This window comes from Lepisma saccharinum, chromosome 8 (assembly GCF_977018435.1).
Source record: "Lepisma saccharinum chromosome 8, izLepSacc3.1, whole genome shotgun sequence".
Classification (NCBI taxonomy): Eukaryota; Metazoa; Arthropoda; class Insecta; order Zygentoma; family Lepismatidae; genus Lepisma; species Lepisma saccharinum.
Genome location: NC_139236.1, coordinates 60,381,867 through 60,398,996, shown reverse-complemented (window position 1 = coordinate 60,398,996; position 17,130 = coordinate 60,381,867). Strand labels below are relative to the sequence as shown.

General features: G+C 38.7%; 1 protein-coding gene across 1 annotated transcript; it reads right to left on the bottom strand.

Moving 5' to 3' along the window:
- Positions 1 to 625: 625 nt before the first annotated feature.
- On the bottom strand, positions 626 to 10,161 carry LOC145991496 (facilitated trehalose transporter Tret1-like). Its single transcript, XM_083127514.1, has 3 exons — positions 10,095 to 10,161; positions 6,857 to 6,981; positions 626 to 2,297 (listed from the first exon to the last, which is right to left on the bottom strand). Exons 2-3 carry the CDS (start codon positions 6,948 to 6,950, stop codon positions 958 to 960), a joined length of 1,434 nt encoding a protein of 477 aa, XP_082983640.1. The 5' UTR covers positions 6,951 to 6,981; positions 10,095 to 10,161; the 3' UTR covers positions 626 to 957.
- Positions 10,162 to 17,130: the final 6,969 nt, after the last annotated feature.

The following is a 17,130-nucleotide window of genomic DNA, read 5'->3' as shown; positions in this document are numbered from 1 at the left end:
GAACAGGTTTCAAATTTCAACAAACCAAAAATGTGCTGTATACGAGAATTGTCTTTGAGCAACTTTAAAATTTTCTGCATCACCTTTTATAATGCTGCACTAAGATCTAATTTACTGTATTTAGTTCAACATTAGTTATGCCCCCTTAAACGTTCCTTACACGTAGTTCTAATTTTAAACAAATCTATAATTGCCTGAATTAAAAAAAAACAACAGCATTACAGCTGTTGACTTAGTAGAAACAGATTTTCACGGAAGACAATGTTAGATCCGTGGAAAATAATTTGTACATAAGAATTATAATTAATGACAGCTATGAATTCGTATTTGGCATTTAATAAGTCAACATGTTTTAATTAGAAGCTTAACTATGGCCACCTTTGGTTCGACCTACCTTATGTTCCTTTATAATTATTTATCATATGGCGATCACTCTTTGTAGACCATCATTTCCATGTCCCCTCAACAGTTCGAGGTCTGGACGAACATTTCATTGAATGTTTTTTGAACCAAACAGTTTTTAATAGTATTTCTTTTAGTTACGATACCGTATAATAACATTTACAAAAATATAAGGAGAAAGTGATTGCTACTCTCAGATTGCTTAATCTTTTATTTATGTACTACAAAAATTGTTTCAATAAATCTGAAATTCAGATTTTGTTACATTAACTTCTTGCTTGTCGAAACATTTGGGGAAAACTCCATGACATGTAAATATTAGATTTACCCTCCTGTCATTGCTACATTGTAATTGTCCACTTTAGTTCTCTCTTAATAAATACTACCTATCATAAACGTGCTATTTGAAATTTATGACTCAGTATGGTATTTTATGTAACCTCAAATATATCTTTTGTACGAAGAAGTTCTAGATTTCTTTAATAGGCTTAATAATTAGTTCATAACTGTTAGATTCTTTAATCCTCCTCCGTATTAACGTCGTTGGTGAATGTATTATGTTTTGTAAACATTGACATGAGTCTTTGTTGCACCCATCAGATCCCTTTGTATTTGTAACAGTGTTTTCCCTTTCGTTTCTGGCAGAAATTTCACAACGAACACAACACTCACTGCACAAAGGCAACTAAATATCCAGAAGGTCACAGCAGGCCCAAACAGATCGAGAAAGTTCTGGAAAAACTTTGACACAGCAAACACGAGGCACCACAAGAATCCAGTAATGATGGCGCTAGCAGCGGCTTTTACATTTGGTGGCAGAATTTCACCCAATACGACCCATGGGACTGAACCCGCGCCTAATTGAAAACCAGCCATAAATACATTGAGGGCCACCAAAGGAACCCATCCAAAAGAACTAACATCATGACCATGATCTTTGAGGTAGAAATAAGTACCGAGAACTGCCATGCAGATGCAACACACCGGTTTAGACACAAGCATCAGCTTCCTTCGTCCAACTCGGTCGATCAGAATGAAGGACAAGAATATGGCTCCAAGCTGCACAGCGCCAACCATTATAGTCGAGACATTTGGAGAGAGGGAACTTCCAGCATCCTGGAATATCTGAACGGTGTATATCAGAACCGCAGTGGCTCCAGTAAGTTGCTGGAACGCCATAAGTCCCATGCATATTAGGAATGCTCTTCTGATAACTGGAGTTCTAAAAATGTTAACGATGGAACCATTATTGCTTTTGGCTTCGTTAATCATTTCTGCGATTTCAGAAATCTCCCTTTCAATAGGATAGTTGTTGCCCCTGAAGAATCTCAGAGACTTCTCGGCTTCCATAGTCCGGTTCTTGGAAATGTAATAAACCGGAGTTTCCGGCATCCAGATAAACGTAAAGAAAAACACAACCGGAATTATAACGCAGGATATATTGAGCCACATGTAAGTTGCAAATGATCCAATAACATATACATACAGAAAACCAAAATTTAAAAGCAAAATAAAAATGGTAGACAATGCACCTCGTATTTTAACCTCAGCAATTTCTGCAGTGTACATCGGTGACATTACCGTTATAGCTCCACTACCAATTCCAGTAATTATTCTACCAATACATATAACTAACGTGGATCTCGCAAAGATAATGACAATGTACCCTATCACATATGGAATTGCTATTAGTAGTAATGTGTATTTCCTTCCTAAGGCATCTGCAGAATATCCAGAACATATTGACCCAAGAATGCATCCAATGGAAAGCGTGGCACCAATCCAAGAGCCATCCTCATTCGTTACAGATATTTCGCTCGAATTAGACTGTAGTACAGGGAGAGCTGGTGAAGTCCAGGCAGAGTTTATCCCGGTGGCGAAGGCTGCCAAATTAACTGAAAAAGAGAAGTATAATTATAAGACGTTCACAGTTTCAGTCGAAGTTGAATTTGTAACCAGAATTACGGAATTGAAATTAATTTAATCATGAACTCAATTGCCTTTAATACAGGCAATATCCCTTAGATGAATATTGCTGGAAATGAATGTTCTAGCCGTTTGCACCAAGAACAGGCGCAGGAACTCTTTCTGTTGTTGTTGTTGTTGTCGAGGGGTGTACCAGGAACCGGAATTCATCAAAATATAGGGAAAGTGATATACTGTGGCGAAATGTGTTCGAATGGATTTAGGGCTGGCATACATGCTATGTAAATGCTTCCAAAAATCTTATAGCAGATAGAACTTTACACGGAAGCATTTCATGTAACATTTCGGTTAGCTTTTACGATTACAATGTATAATATATACAGCACGAAAGGCACGTCCAGTTACACCATCTATGGTGAGTGCACGGCGTTTACAATTGAAGCAACTAATATATTATTCCATACGTGTACTTTATACGTTATGAAATATTATATTTACGCAGCGCCATTCCTTTGTACCTAAAACTTTTTTATAGGAAACGTTATTCCTCTCGGTTGAGTAGTTATCGACTTTTAACAATGTGAAGTAATACATTGTTTACATCTCACTCGGCCGCCATTACATCTGTGTTCGTGACCTAAGAAAAATGCTACGGAAATATAACAGATTCTTTGAGAATTGCCATGAAATATGCCACAACATCTGAAATACCATAAGATTTTTTACTTTACGCGGTAGCATTTGGGCCATCGCATAAACGTTAAAGAAAATGCTTTCGTCTAAAGCTGGCCTAAGACATTCAAGAACAGTCAGGCAAGAACAGGTGGCCCATTTACATCCTTCATTGACGACAACATTGATGCAAAGGCGCCGATTCCTTCAGCCATTTGGGGGGACCCAAAGATGAGCAAAGCGTAAAGACCGATTTATTTCCGTTTGCGGGGATGAAGGGGTGGGGGCGGCAAGGTTTATTTTTATTTTGTTAAAGAATCGGAAGAAAAGACCTAAGAATATAAACACTTGAGTTAACAACCCAAGTGTTAACATTCATTGCTCAAAACCTAATTTTGATATCAAATGCAACACAAACACAACGCCATTTTACGTTAAACCCTAAAGTCAAACTGTAAGAAAATTACATTAGCCAGATGAGTGCACGAGGTAAATGAGACTCACTGCAGGTTCTATTGGTAGATTTTGGATTGGATTCACAAGGTCTTTGAGTGGGATGGGAATGTTTGATTGATTTATTTGGTTTATTTTACTTCGCATTTCTGCCACTTTTAGCTAATGGCGAAGATGAGGATGAGTGATGATATGATGGGATTGATGGGCACTCACAAATAAAACCCATGCCCAAGCTGGGATTCGAAACTAGGACATCTGGCTTCATAGCGTGCTATGCTAACCCCTCCGCCACGGAGGCCGGAGAGGTGGGAATGTGTTTTGGGCTTTCTTTGTAGATGCGAAAATCTTGAACTGTGACACGCATGCTTTTACTTACATTAAAGTTTACCTTTTCACATAAACAAGAATTTGACATGTCACCCTAAAACACACGCATGTATATGCATTTAATACCACTCCATACGAATATAAACCTTGGCCGGCTATTCATCATATTGTCACCAAAGATTGAAAAAAACAACTTCTAAAAGGCATTGGATGTGGTACATATCTGCCATAAATTGTTTAAAGATATTTTTATGCGTAGCTATGGGACTTTAAAATTAGAATGAACTGATCTGAATTGGAACTCTATAAGTATGATAAATGGATTCAGTGGGTGGAAGATGATTATTCTTGGTTGGGGTGCCTCAAGATCCTCCTCACCCCCTTTAATCTCAATCTGCATTAAAATGAATATATGTATCTTTGTTCGCAATTTTCACATTTCGAACTCCTGATTTTCCGTTCCGTTAAATCCAAATCAGTCCAGAACAAGGTCCGGAGCTTTATATGTTTCAGAATTGTTATCAGGTTTTAAAATCTGTTTTTTAAGAAACAAAAATCAAAGAAAAAATATATTTATGCAAATTTTGCATTAAATAACAGGACATTCGTGTGTGCTGTTCTAAAATAGAATGTTTCCCATGGCTTCACATTATACCTAGGTACCAAAGACGTATTTGGGGAGGGGTTCAAGGGATCCGGACCCACTCCCCCGAAAGACTTACCAAGTAGTAAAAGTAAATAATCAAAATATAAATGTTTAGCATATGAATCGATGGTTATTTCCGCTGAACTTATTGGAAGGCAAAGAATTTGGCTCATACGGTTTTGAAGGGTTCCAAATATTTATGCACACAACTAATGATTATGTCCATAAAATATTGAACAGGAACTTTACTTTTCATTAATTGGATCTAACTCCTCTTTTGTTATTCAATAAATTCAATTCTTTTTCTATTTGACATTAAATTCCTTGCCAGGGCAGTTAGTTGTTTGTATGCAAATCTTGGCGATCTTAACTACACGAAAGTTAGATAATGAGTACGTGCTGTTATATATATATATTATTTTACTATCTTTTACCTATACATGTAATAATAACAATGCAATATTAATTAATTTACATATTTAATTAAATATAATTATTCTAATTATTATTATTATGTATTATTATTATTGCGACCTTTGGTTGGGCCCCCCGAAATGTATTTCTACATACTTGCCTGCTAGGTATAGGTGAAGTAGTAGGTGTCCGTATATGGGAGGCTGAATTTTGTGCTCCCCAAATGAAAAACGTTCCTGCGCCAAGAAACGTATCAGTGCTTGCTGTTCTTGTTTGGTGCAGATGGTCATAGTTTACCATTCAACAACAAGAAAAGAAAATGACTGATGAAGGCCAAGTATGCTAAAGCAACGACCAATGCACACAATACAGCACAATACAGCAACGAGCAACCTAAAGAAAAGTTCAGTAAAACTACGGGATAATTATTGACTAAACTCACGACCATGAAATTAGGCGGGTGACAGAAGTTCGCGCTGTTGTCGCTGCACAATAATTAGAACTTTGTCATATAATGATGGAACTTAAAAATGAACTCACCATTCAAAAAATTTTCAACGTATTTTTCTAAAAATTTGAACTTATTTTTTCAAAAATGTTCAACGTATTTTTCAAAACGAATTGACATCGTACAACTTATCGTACAACTTTTTTTTCAATTACTGCAAAGTTGTCCAGGAACCATTTTTTTCCAGCGTGAACAAATATTATTACTACAGAATTTTAGTGTCATGCTCAGGGATCCATACTTTTTTCATGTTCCATTGTTTAGTCTCAATCTTGAAATAAACTTGTCATTTTTCAAGCAACTGGTCTCAAATACAGGTAACTTGAAAAATGACAAATTTATTTTAATCTTGGAAAGTAGTTTCTTTTAATTTTGACTAAGTTCTACCTGAAGCTTGAGAAGCAATACTTATTCAATTTTGACCAAATTTAAATCAAAAATGAATAAACTACCTCAGCCTTGAGAAGCAGTAATTATTCAATTTTGACTAAATTTTAGTCAAAAAATGAATAAACTGACCTCAGCCTTGAGAAGCAGTAATTATTCAATTTTGACTAAATTTTAGTCAAAAAATGAATAAATCCACTTCAGCCTTGAGAAGCAGTAATTATTCCATTTTGACTAAATTTTGGTCAAAAAATGAATAAATTTACCTCAGTCTTGAGAAACAGTAATTAGTCAATTTTGACTAAATTTTAGTCAAAAAATGAATAAATCCACTTTAGCCTTGAGAAGCAGTAATTATTCAATTTTGACTAAATTTTAGTCAAAAAATGAATAACTTGATTTCTCACTTTTGACTATATAACACACTGAAATGAAATGACTAAATGCATGTAATCACTTTTGACGCAAATCGGGTCGGTGCTAGTTTCAGTACTGGATTTAGTCAAAAGTGACTAAATTTTGCTCGATTTTGACTAAGTTGTTTTTACAGTGTAGAAAGGAGCTATTCGTGCCAAATTTTTCAGTCAAGGTCATACTGACTCGCAGAAAAAGCAATCAAATGTATGATATACAACTCGAAGAAAGTTACAAAATATTTTTAAAATGTTCAAATCTCAATATTTTTCTCCTACTTGTACGAGATATACTTAAACAAAATCCATACTGACTCAAATAAAAGGAACCGAATGTTGTCACTTTTCAATATCGTTATTTTGACAACTTTAACATTTTTTTTATGGGTACTGAATGGTTTCTGCATACAAATAATTTTCATTCCTAACAACGTACTGTAATTTTATTCTTCTTATATCCACCAAATTCATGGCTTGCTATGATTTAAGGTAGGAAACGTTCCCGCGCGCGTGGGAACGTATGAAGCACTTCATTCATAGTATGAAGCAACTGAAAGAACGCGAGAAGAAAAGCGCGAACGCCTCTGTGTTTTCGTGGGAATACTGTAGATAAGTTATCTAGTGCTTTCCCGTACATTATTGCACTGGTAAGGAAAATAAATAAAAATTTTAAACGCCGCGCTGGTTACGGAGGGTTAAACTTGCCTATTATTACTGCCAGATATTGCATTGTTCTCCTTCCCTCAACAATCATCTTTGTTGTGGTTCCATGCTCTTGAAAATTCTTGTTCTCAGCCATTTTCAGAAAAAAATCTTCTTTTCAGGTTTCTCTAAAAAAATACAAATTGAATACTTGCAGCATTATTACAGTAGTTGAAGTTTGAGAGAAGTTTTGTTTCTCTAACCTAACCTAACCTTATAATACGTTTATTTGTGCTAACACCTACGCCATCATGGGTTCAGTTGTAGCCGTGATTGCGTTTGTTTCACTGTTTTCCTTTAGCATTTGTCTGCTTCTAATTAATTTCGTGCCTGCTGTAGCTGAGAAAAAATAAGTAGGCCTATACTTGGATTTTAAATAGCATTAAAGGGATTAGGTGCTTTATAGAGGTTATTTCTGACATTGGGACCTAACTTTAGGGGGGGGGGGAGAACCTAAAAATGTTTCCATCCCATAAAAATAGTGTCCAGAAATATTTGCTAAATAACTGCTAAATTTGTGAAATCGCAGTTATTACTCTTTATTACTTAGCTCTCGGGAGGTTCACAAAATCACCCTTAACGCATTAAACCTGAAAATTTTGGAGGGCAAGTGCCCTCTTGCCCCAACAAGGTTACGCCTATAATTCCTGACTAAAGAAACATCTAGGTAACAAGTGTCCTTCATTTACATTATAATTGTTATCCCTCGCTTTCTCCCCGTTTATTTTGCCTGAAAACCGGAAGTTATTATTAGTTATTTGTTATTATCTAGCCTCATCAAAACATTGAAATACGTAGCTGTGAAACAAGCAATCAACCCCGCCTTACTATATTCATTTTGTCTTCTTAGGAACAATTGGTTAAATGTGGCAGCATATTGCCTCCTAAAACGTTTCATCGTTCTTCAGAAACTGCAGAACTTATTGAAGTCAATGGCAATTAATGTCAATTGTGAACTTGTGTTACGTGGTTGCATATTCAGAATAATGTACAGGATGTTATACAGCACAAATTGTAATTGACACAAAGAAACATACTATGTCCCACTTGATTTGCCAACGCATGAAGTTTTATTGTGTATTAGTCTACTTGAACATGCGCACCTCTGGTGACGCGTACAACATCAACATCTAATCGAAATTGCAATTCTATCCATACCCTTTATAGCATATCCTTGTCAACTGCGGAAATGGCAGCTCTTACCCTGGCCTTCAAATCTCAAGATCAATGACAGGAGTTTTGTACACTTTGTCTTTGACATAGCTCCACAAAAAGAAGTCCAGGGGCGTAATGTCAGGGTATCTACTAAGGCCAGGCAATTGGACTATCGCTTCCAATCATGGGCGGAGTTTGAGCTTTTGCTTTGGGGGGGGGGCAGACTCTGGGAGAAGCATATGATGTACCTGAGGGTTGTTGAATATCCCCTAGCTTATAAGGGGTGTGGAGACCTTCCTCCGGAAATTAAAAAAAAACAATAACTTAAAAACACTGAGATCTAGGCCTTTTAGATTTGAAAATGTTAAATTTCCTCGCTTAAGTAAAAAAATAATAATTAGTATATTGGTTGTCAGTTTTAAAAGAAGCAAAACAGTACGATTATTGCATTTCATTAATTTTTTTATTGATACAATACTCGTATTACTTTTAAAAAAGTTATGGTACAATAGTAAGCTTCAGAAATTTTAGAAAAATTAAATTGAAAAGTTCTTGTGATGCCTCAGCAGTAACTGTTGACTCAACACAAAGTCATTTTAGGTTTTTCTTTCTTCAAACTGTACACATCAATCAAATCGTCTAAGACCCGCTATTGCGGCGCAATTACCGCACGGGCCTCCCCCATGGCGCAGAGGTAGCGTCATTGCCTTGTAATCAAGGGGTCCCGGGTTCGATCCCCGGTGGAGGCACAAGTGGTTTGGATCCCACTTTAAACTGTAGGTCCAGTCCTGATTAGCCTTACTGTGCATAAAGTGGACTTAAAACACCAACTCAAACCAAACCAAAGCAATTACCGCACATGCCATCATGCCAAACGTCAAGATTTGCGGTATGGCTTCATAACAAAAATGTAGTAACTGAACTTAATCATGTGTTATTTTTTTAGTCTTTAGCCTGGCCCCTCCAGAACTACGCCTATGCTTCCAATCCAACGTCCTGGAAATGTCCTGTCCAAGGCATATCTCACGTCTAAGGCCCAGTGTGGTGATGCACCATTTTATTCAATACCTAACAAACCGAGCTTTACGCGTTGGTGAATCACCTACAACAAAGTTTATTCCTCTGTCAATTACAAATTGTGACTTCGAAGTTGTAAAGTGCCTTTTGGGACACCGTGTATGTTAGTGTTTTTCGAGGGCTAGTGCCGCCGAAACGAAGTGTCAAACAAAAATTAACACTGTTAAGAAAAAAGTGTTCTCTTAATTATCTTCATACGCTATGGAAGAGAAACAAAGGAGAAGCCGGAAACTAGAATCAGGAGAAGGGAGAAAGAAAGAGAAAGAAGGAGAATGAAAGAAAGAACGGAGGAGGTGAGAATGGGAGATAGAATGAAAGAGGCAGAAAAATGGAGGAAGATAGAAATGAAAAACCAAGAAGAAAACAGAGGCACAGAAGAACAAGGAGAGATGTTAGAAAGAGAGAGACGGGGAAGAGAGAAAGAAACAGAAGTTGTAGAAGCAGAGTTAGAGAAAAGAGAGTAAAGGGAAGAGAAGTAGAAATCGCATGAAAATATTTTGTTCGCCAATGAGAACTGAAGAAATTCTATGGCGACGTCATTCCCCCAACTCCCTCCTAATTCTAGGCCTTTTTTATACGTCTTATAGAACAGAAACAGTTGCAGGGAGAGTCAAATGAAAAACCTTAAAAATCCAATAAAAATTGTAGGACAGACTGTATACAACTCAAATTTACATGAGGTATCAACTGTTAATAACTAAACGACCACAAGGCTGCATCACTAATCAAGGAAGTTTCAAAATCATTTTTGTCATTTTACACTTGCACCAGTGAAGAAGAGTGGTTTCTTGCCCTCTGTCAGCCTAAAACGTACAGAAATTTCTCGGCAAATGAATATTCAATATCTCTGTGCTAAAGTGCAGCAAACTTGTGCAACTTTTCATACAGAAATCTACTAGATAAAAAACTGATTCTCCCTCGTACAATGTTCTGGACTCTGCCTGTGCCATCTAATTATAGGTTTAACCATTAAATGTAAGAAACTTTCAGATAACGCGTTTAGACTTACCGTTTGAAAGTGAGCTAACTGTAGGCGTACTGGCAGCTGACTACTTATTAAGTAGCGGGGTGTTGCATGCGTTAGATGTATGGACGGAAACTCTCCTGTAACTCCGAGCAGCTTGTTATAATCTCATTATCTTGTATCTCATGCACATAAATTAACTTCCCCTTGCAATCCAGAGCGTTATATGCTACGATGCCTTTAGTTTTCTTGAGAATTTGAGTTGATACAGCAAATCGTGTGTTTCGCCAGAGTAGCGAAGGGTACGAACGAATGAAATAGGGTAACGACCCGCCCACAACACTACCATATGACGCAACAAGAGTAAGTTTCATTTTAGTTTGTAATGTCCCAGGGTAGGGAAGCGAGGGAATAATTTGGCTTGGGAACAATCGGTATCTTTCATACGCAGCATATTTAAAATTGAAGTGGTTGACGCAAGAAAGGCATATCCCGCATTTAAAGAAAAACTAACAGCAGTAAATGCCCTTCTTTTGTACGTCCTTAGAAATCAACTCTCCATCTTCCAACAATAATGGGGGAACCCCCGAATGTATCCTAACCTCCACCCGCATACATTCGAGGGTATGCGCATGTCCCAGTGCCTCTGATATAAACTGGGACGGCAGTTGCTCGTATTACGGTTCACCCATTATTGTTGCACACACTACCTTTATTTAAATTATCCTTTACTACAGTACACATATATATATATATAAAACAAATATAAGAAGAGAAAGAAAAAAATATATATATATATAAGACACATACATATACATGGTTCCCAATACAGTGATTTGATTATTATATGTAAATTACAAGTCACAAATTACACATTACAGTATTGTTAGTGGTCTTCACAGATACCAGCACATAGTTATATTTTAGTATAATTGTGTCATTTTTATTTAGTTATGTTTATTTTTTTTCTTTTCACATTCTTTTTCTTGTTTTATGTATGCACTGTGATCCGGATTCCGGACTCCCGGAATCTATAGTATGTTTAATCCATGCCGCAAGACGAACCGCCAAGGACAGATCGCAATAGGTTGAGGACCTTTAGTTATTTGAATTTATTGTTTGGGAGATTGCTCACCCCAGAGGCTAGGTGTTCTTATCCCTGTCGGTTCGTCCTACTCCTCCTATTTCAGTCCATGACTTATGTAGCTTGAGTTGCGTTTGAAATATTTTAAAGTTAATATTAATTGTACAAAAGAGTAAATAAGGTATGACAACAATAAAATAAAATAAAAAATAAAATAAAACAATATTGAAATGCTAAGTTGTCGATCAAAATGGGTACACTCTGATCTTCATTATATGACATACAGTGAATTAAGTTTTTTTTTTTTTTTTGATTGTTAGAATTTGAATAAAAATAATTTAAATGAATAATAATATAGTGCTTGTTTAATTTGATGTTAATTAGTTTGGGGTTTAGATTAGACATTGGAATGCCAATGTCACCGGGTGCTGGAATACCAGCATACCATATTTCTTTAAATTTTAATTTTTATTTTATTTAATTACTATATATTTTAACCTGGCTTCCGCCACTCTCAACAAATAATCTTTGTGCTTTTCCCCTAGTATCCGAACAGGACGAATTCTTCTTCTTTCTGCGGCTTCCCGTCTTCCAGTTGATACCACGTAGTGCCTTCTTCTTGATACAGTTGGTGGTGCCTCATTGTTCTTCATCATTCTCTTCCTCCTGCTCGAGGGCCGGGGTGATCCTTTGCCTTTGTATTCTCGCACTTCTCCTAGGTTCTTCCGGTGTTTGTTGGCTGTTTGTGGGGGCCGTGTTACGGTGTCGTGTGTTGAATTTCTTCTTTTCTTCTTTTGAGACTTCGTCAGCCAAGATCTTCAGATTTTGAATTTGCTGCTCGCATAGAAGTGTTCTAATATCAAACGTAGGAAGTTCTCTTCGCAAAGTTTTGATCCTGTCAGTTGTTTCCGGGCAGAAGAAGACTCTATGCTCGGGAGAATCCTCCGTAGCTCCGCAGTAGGTACATTTCGGTTCCAGGGCACTGCCAATTCGGTGAAGATATTTGCCATACGGTCCATGTCCTGTTAGAAGATGCAACAGGCCCCCTGTATGAAATATTTTTGTCTGTGTACTGCTTCGGACATCCGGGATAAAGGTATATGTCCGTCTCCCATTTTCGGCATTGTTCCATTCCTCTTGCCATCTGTCCAACAGGGATTTTCTCATTTCATGCAGGGTTGGGGTGAAGTTTCCTATACAGGAGATCATTTTGTCTTCATTTCCTTTCTTAAAAAAGTATCTACCCGCCCTCCATTTTACTTCTAAATCTAAAGGGAGATGTCCAGTCAGGGTTAGCAATGCTTCTGTGGAAGTTGTTCCAAACGCGCCTGTTGTTCTTAGCAATATTCTTCGTTGAGAAGCCCTGAGAACTCTGACGTTCTTTTTCAAAGCTAGACTATCAAACCAGGTAGAGGCTGCGTAAGTCACAATGGAGTAGTATATTGCTCGGATATATGCTTCGATTGTGCTTGGTTTCAGGCCAAACTGTTGGGATGCCACTCTGGTGAGTTTACCCATCGCCATTTCCGCCTTTGCTGTAATGTTTTTGATATGTTCTCCGAATTTTATACCCTCTCCCATGGTCACGCCGAGGTATTTAAAGTTGACCGATCTCTGTATAGCTGATCCCAGTATCCTAATGGATGGATTCCTGCTGGTGCTAAGATGGCCTTTAGCGATAAGATATTTAGTCTTCTCTGCCGACAGTTCTAGTTTAGCGTCTCTGCACCAGTCTCCCAAGGTTTTTAAAGCATTGTTTGCCTTGCGTTCCACCTTAGATCTATAGTCGTCAGCGCAGACCAGGACGATATCATCCGCGTAGGCTATAATTCTGACCACGTCCGGATTCTCACCCAGGGTACGAAGACAAGGTTCTAAGTTAATATTCCACAGGTGAGGACCCAACACTGAGCCCTGTGGGCATCCCTTCGTCGTGGTTTTTGTTAGTTTGTTATCGCCTATCCTCAGGGAGACCCTGCGTTTTCTAAAATAGTCCTCCAAAATTTGAAACAGTGTGCCTGGACAATTTATTTTCTTTAAAGTCTGAAACAGGTTAGGCCACCAGAGGTTGTCAAAGGCGCCGCTGATATCAGCGAAGATAGCTATAACTATTTTCTTGTTTGATCTTGTAACTTCCTCCTTCAGGGCGTTTATTGCATCTTCCGTCGATCGGCCCTTTGTGAAACCGAACTGGCTACCTGTGTTGCCACACATGGTTAGAAAGTCTTGCAATCTTTTGTTTAACATTTTCTCGAATAATTTCCCTATAGTATTGAGGAGGCAGATGGGCCTATACGACTTCAAACTTTTTTCGTCGTTCTTGGTTTCCTTTTTAATTACGGCAAGTTATCCCTCTTTCCATGATGCAGGGAATTCCTTGCGAATCAAACACAAATTAAACAGGGCCGTTATGAAGTTAATTGTTTCGGGGGCGGATAGTTTAAGAATTTCTGCAGGAATTCCGTCTGGCCCTGGTGCTTTACCATTTTTCATAGTTGCCAATTCTCCAATGACCTCCTCCGGCTCGAACGGTACAATGGGTATGAAATTTGGACATTGTCTGCAGCTTGTTCTAACCTCCTTGTTCTTTTCGTTGTCGGTTTCCTCCTCGTCATCCGGCAGCAATCCATGTAGTAGCAATTCTCCTGTCTCCTTCATGTCTCTTGTAAAAGAGCCATCCGGTTTTCTTAGTGTTGTAATACTTTCTTCTACTTTTATTTTATTTGTCATTATTTTATAGGGTAATCCCCACTTGTCCCGTTCCAGGTTGTTTTTTACGAACTTGCACCAGTTTTTGTATTTAATATCCTTCAGCTCCGCTGCGTAGCGGGCTTTATCCCTGCGATATGCCTCTAAATATACTCCTCTGTTGTGAATATTTGTTTTCTGGTATTGCCTTCTGGAGTTTCGCATTTTGGCTCTAAGCTTGGTGAGATTTGTAGACCAGGTTTTTTTCCGGGTATTGTGTAATCTTCTCGGTGTTGAAGCCGCTATTCCGACCTGAAGATTTTTTGTTAGAATTTTCGCCCATTCATCTGTACTCTTCCATGGTCCGGGATTTTTTGGTAAGTTGATGTTAGCGAGTAAGATCTCCTTATCGGTCTTATTCCAATTGTACGCCGGAGCTGGTTGGTCAATTTCTGCTTGTGGTGATTCTAATCTCACATTGAAGGAGATCACATTATGATCACTGGTTGTGATCATATCATGCACCATCCAATTTTCTATTAATTTGGACATTCTGTTATTTGTCAATGTTAAGTCAATATTGCTACTTGCTCCCGCTCGTCCTCTATATGTAGGTGGATTTCCCTGAATATTTTCTATTATTAAATTTAGTTCCGCTATTAAATTCATCATTTTTACTCCATTATTATCTATTTTCTTGCCAAACCATAGGGGAGAGGAAGCGTTGCTGTCCAGTGTTAAGAGCAGTTTTTGATTTGGATACGCTAGGCAGGCATTCCTGATTCGGGTAGTATACACTTCAATATTGTGGCTGTATTGGCAGTAGCAATTTACTATTATAAAATTTAGTTTGCCATGATTTACTTCTATACAATTTATATGCGTGTCGGAAAAGTGTGCAATTTTCAAAATGGTTGTAGCCTTGTTAAGTGACACTATTGCAGATTTTGTATTTTGGTCTTGATTGTATATTACCCTTGCTCCAATAGGGGCATGGATCATCTTCCCGTTTAGGAAATATGGCTCCTGGAGTAATAGCATGTCCACATTATTGTTTCTAGCGTATGTAAAGATTTCTTCAGTCGCTAACACCGCACCGTTCAGGTTTACCTGCAGCATCTTCAGTTTGTTTTCGTGTTCCTTAATTAATGACGTACTACCGAGGTCCATAAAGGCCATGGGTTCGCCGAATTCTGTACAACTCTTCCATGACTCCTAGCAAAATCTGCATATACTTCTTCCAAATTTAATTCTAGGTCTCGTCGTCCAAATGCTATTTTTAATAATTCATGCAGTTTATCAGGGTCCACCGGGATATTGCTGCATCTTAGGAGCATTTTGTCCACGACTTCCGGATGCGGGAAGGCAATCTGCTTTCCTCCATCTTGTTTCAGACGGACGAGCAGGCGGAGAGCGGTTATTAGATTTTCCTTTTCTTCAAGTCGACTTAATTGGAGATTTAGTTCGAACTTTTGATATATTCGGGTGGGATCAATCGGGGAAATTGGGAGATCCGGTGGGTCCGGGTTCTTTATTTCCATCATAATAGGCTTTGTGAAGTTTGGGTACCTTACTTTTGTATCTTCTTCGGGTTGAAGAGAATCTGGGTTATGTGACGTTCGAAGTTGGATATTGTCGGGTTTGTTTCCAGTTGGTGATTTAGATTTTGGACAGAAGGGAGTTGCTTCCGGGTTCATTGTTGAATTCGAATGGACTTCTAGTGTGTCTGGTGGGGAGGGGGGTTGAAGGAGGTGGATATGTGTCTCCATTTGAGAGTCTGTGGGGAAATGGACATAGCTATCTGGTGTGACTGGTGGGGAGGGGGGTTGGAGGGGGTGGATATGTGTCTCCATTTGGGAGTCTGTGGGGAAATTGTCATAGCTATCTGGCGTGTCTGGTGGGGAGGGGGGTTGAAGGGGGTGGATATGTGTCTCCATTTGGGAGTCTGTGGGGAAATGGTCATAGCTATCCGGGGATCCTAGACAAGTCATTGACGAGGCAATCGAGGGTGTTTCTGGAGGGGTGGGTGGTGGTGAGGGGAGAATTGACTCAGGGGGCGAGGCTGGATCGACTAGACACGTGGATCCCTTAAAGGGAGGTGGAACAACAAAAGCACATAATTTCAGACCAGGGATTTTTTCGCTCAATAAAGGTTGGTAATGAACAGTAGGAGAGCCCCGCATCATGGAGGTGGGAAAAAGAAGGAAGAAGTTAATGTATTGCTAGGTTGGGGGGGAGGATATTTCGCCTATTGGGTTTGAGTTAGACAGTTGAAGTGAGAGCGGGATTCTAAACGTATGATTTATTATATTCCTAAGTTCTTGTCTTATTCGGAGTTCGTAGGCCGCCGCTCTTGCCGCATTTCGACGCCGGCGGCTGGGGGTGTTTTTGCTTTTTCTTCTATTATTATCATTACGCTCCATAGTTCGTTTTTTCGATCAGCCTTTGTAAAAAGAACTTCATTGTCGGGCATCCCTTAGGATTTTCGTTGCAGTTTCTTTTTCTTTTAATGCAGGGTATGCATATCCTTTGCTGTCCCTCCCTCCTGCATTGTTCCCTGTCGTGTCCCACCTCACCACACCTGTCGCAGCACCTCTCCCCCCTGCAATGCCTTGCAACATGTCCATAGTCCCTGCACGTTGCGCAGGTTGGGACTACAAGGTAGTCCTTAATGGACAAGGACACGTATGCAAGGTGGATTTTGTCTAAGGTAAGTATTAATTTTCTGATTTTGGGGTCCTGTTCATACACCCTGTGCGAAACAGTCTTATTTCGTGGGCCGGTTTTGAATCTGAATTTGAATTTTTCTTGAAATTCCTGGTATGGCATCCCTAGTTTGCTTTCAATTTCATTGAGCACATAAAATTCTTCTGTGATGCTCGCTTCCTCCTTGCTTGTAGGAACGTCATACATAATCATCAAGGGATTACGTTTTTTAGGGAGTTCCGCGTTTAGGTGTTTGTTCTTAAGATTTGGGTTTTTTAAAATTTTTTCTACATCTTCCTTTGTGGATGTTTCAACAATTAGGGTTTTGGGGGTTGATCTCATGGCCTTTATCCTTACTCCCTCCCTGACTGGATCCACAGAGGCAGTAAAGTTGTCCCAGATTGCTCTGGTGTTTTGATTATCCGTGGCAGTAATAAATACTGTATGGCTTGCCTTATCAGTCACTTTCTGAATTTGGTTTACCTTAGCGCTTTGTTGTGCTGGTTTAGAAAGGGATTCGGCATAGGTAGGTTTGATCATTGTTGAATTAGGCTTTGCCTCCAGAATTTGGCATGCTGTTCTTAGGGATCGGCTATCTGCAAC

Coding starts and splice junctions, on each gene's coding strand:
- LOC145991496 (XM_083127514.1), bottom strand. CDS start 6,950: ATGGCTGAGAACAAGAATTTTCAAGAGCATGGAACCACAACAAAGATG. Junction 2,298..6,856: donor ATATCTGGCAGTAATAATAG/GCAAGTTTAACC, acceptor TCTCTTTTTCAG/TTAATTTGGCAGCCTTCGCC.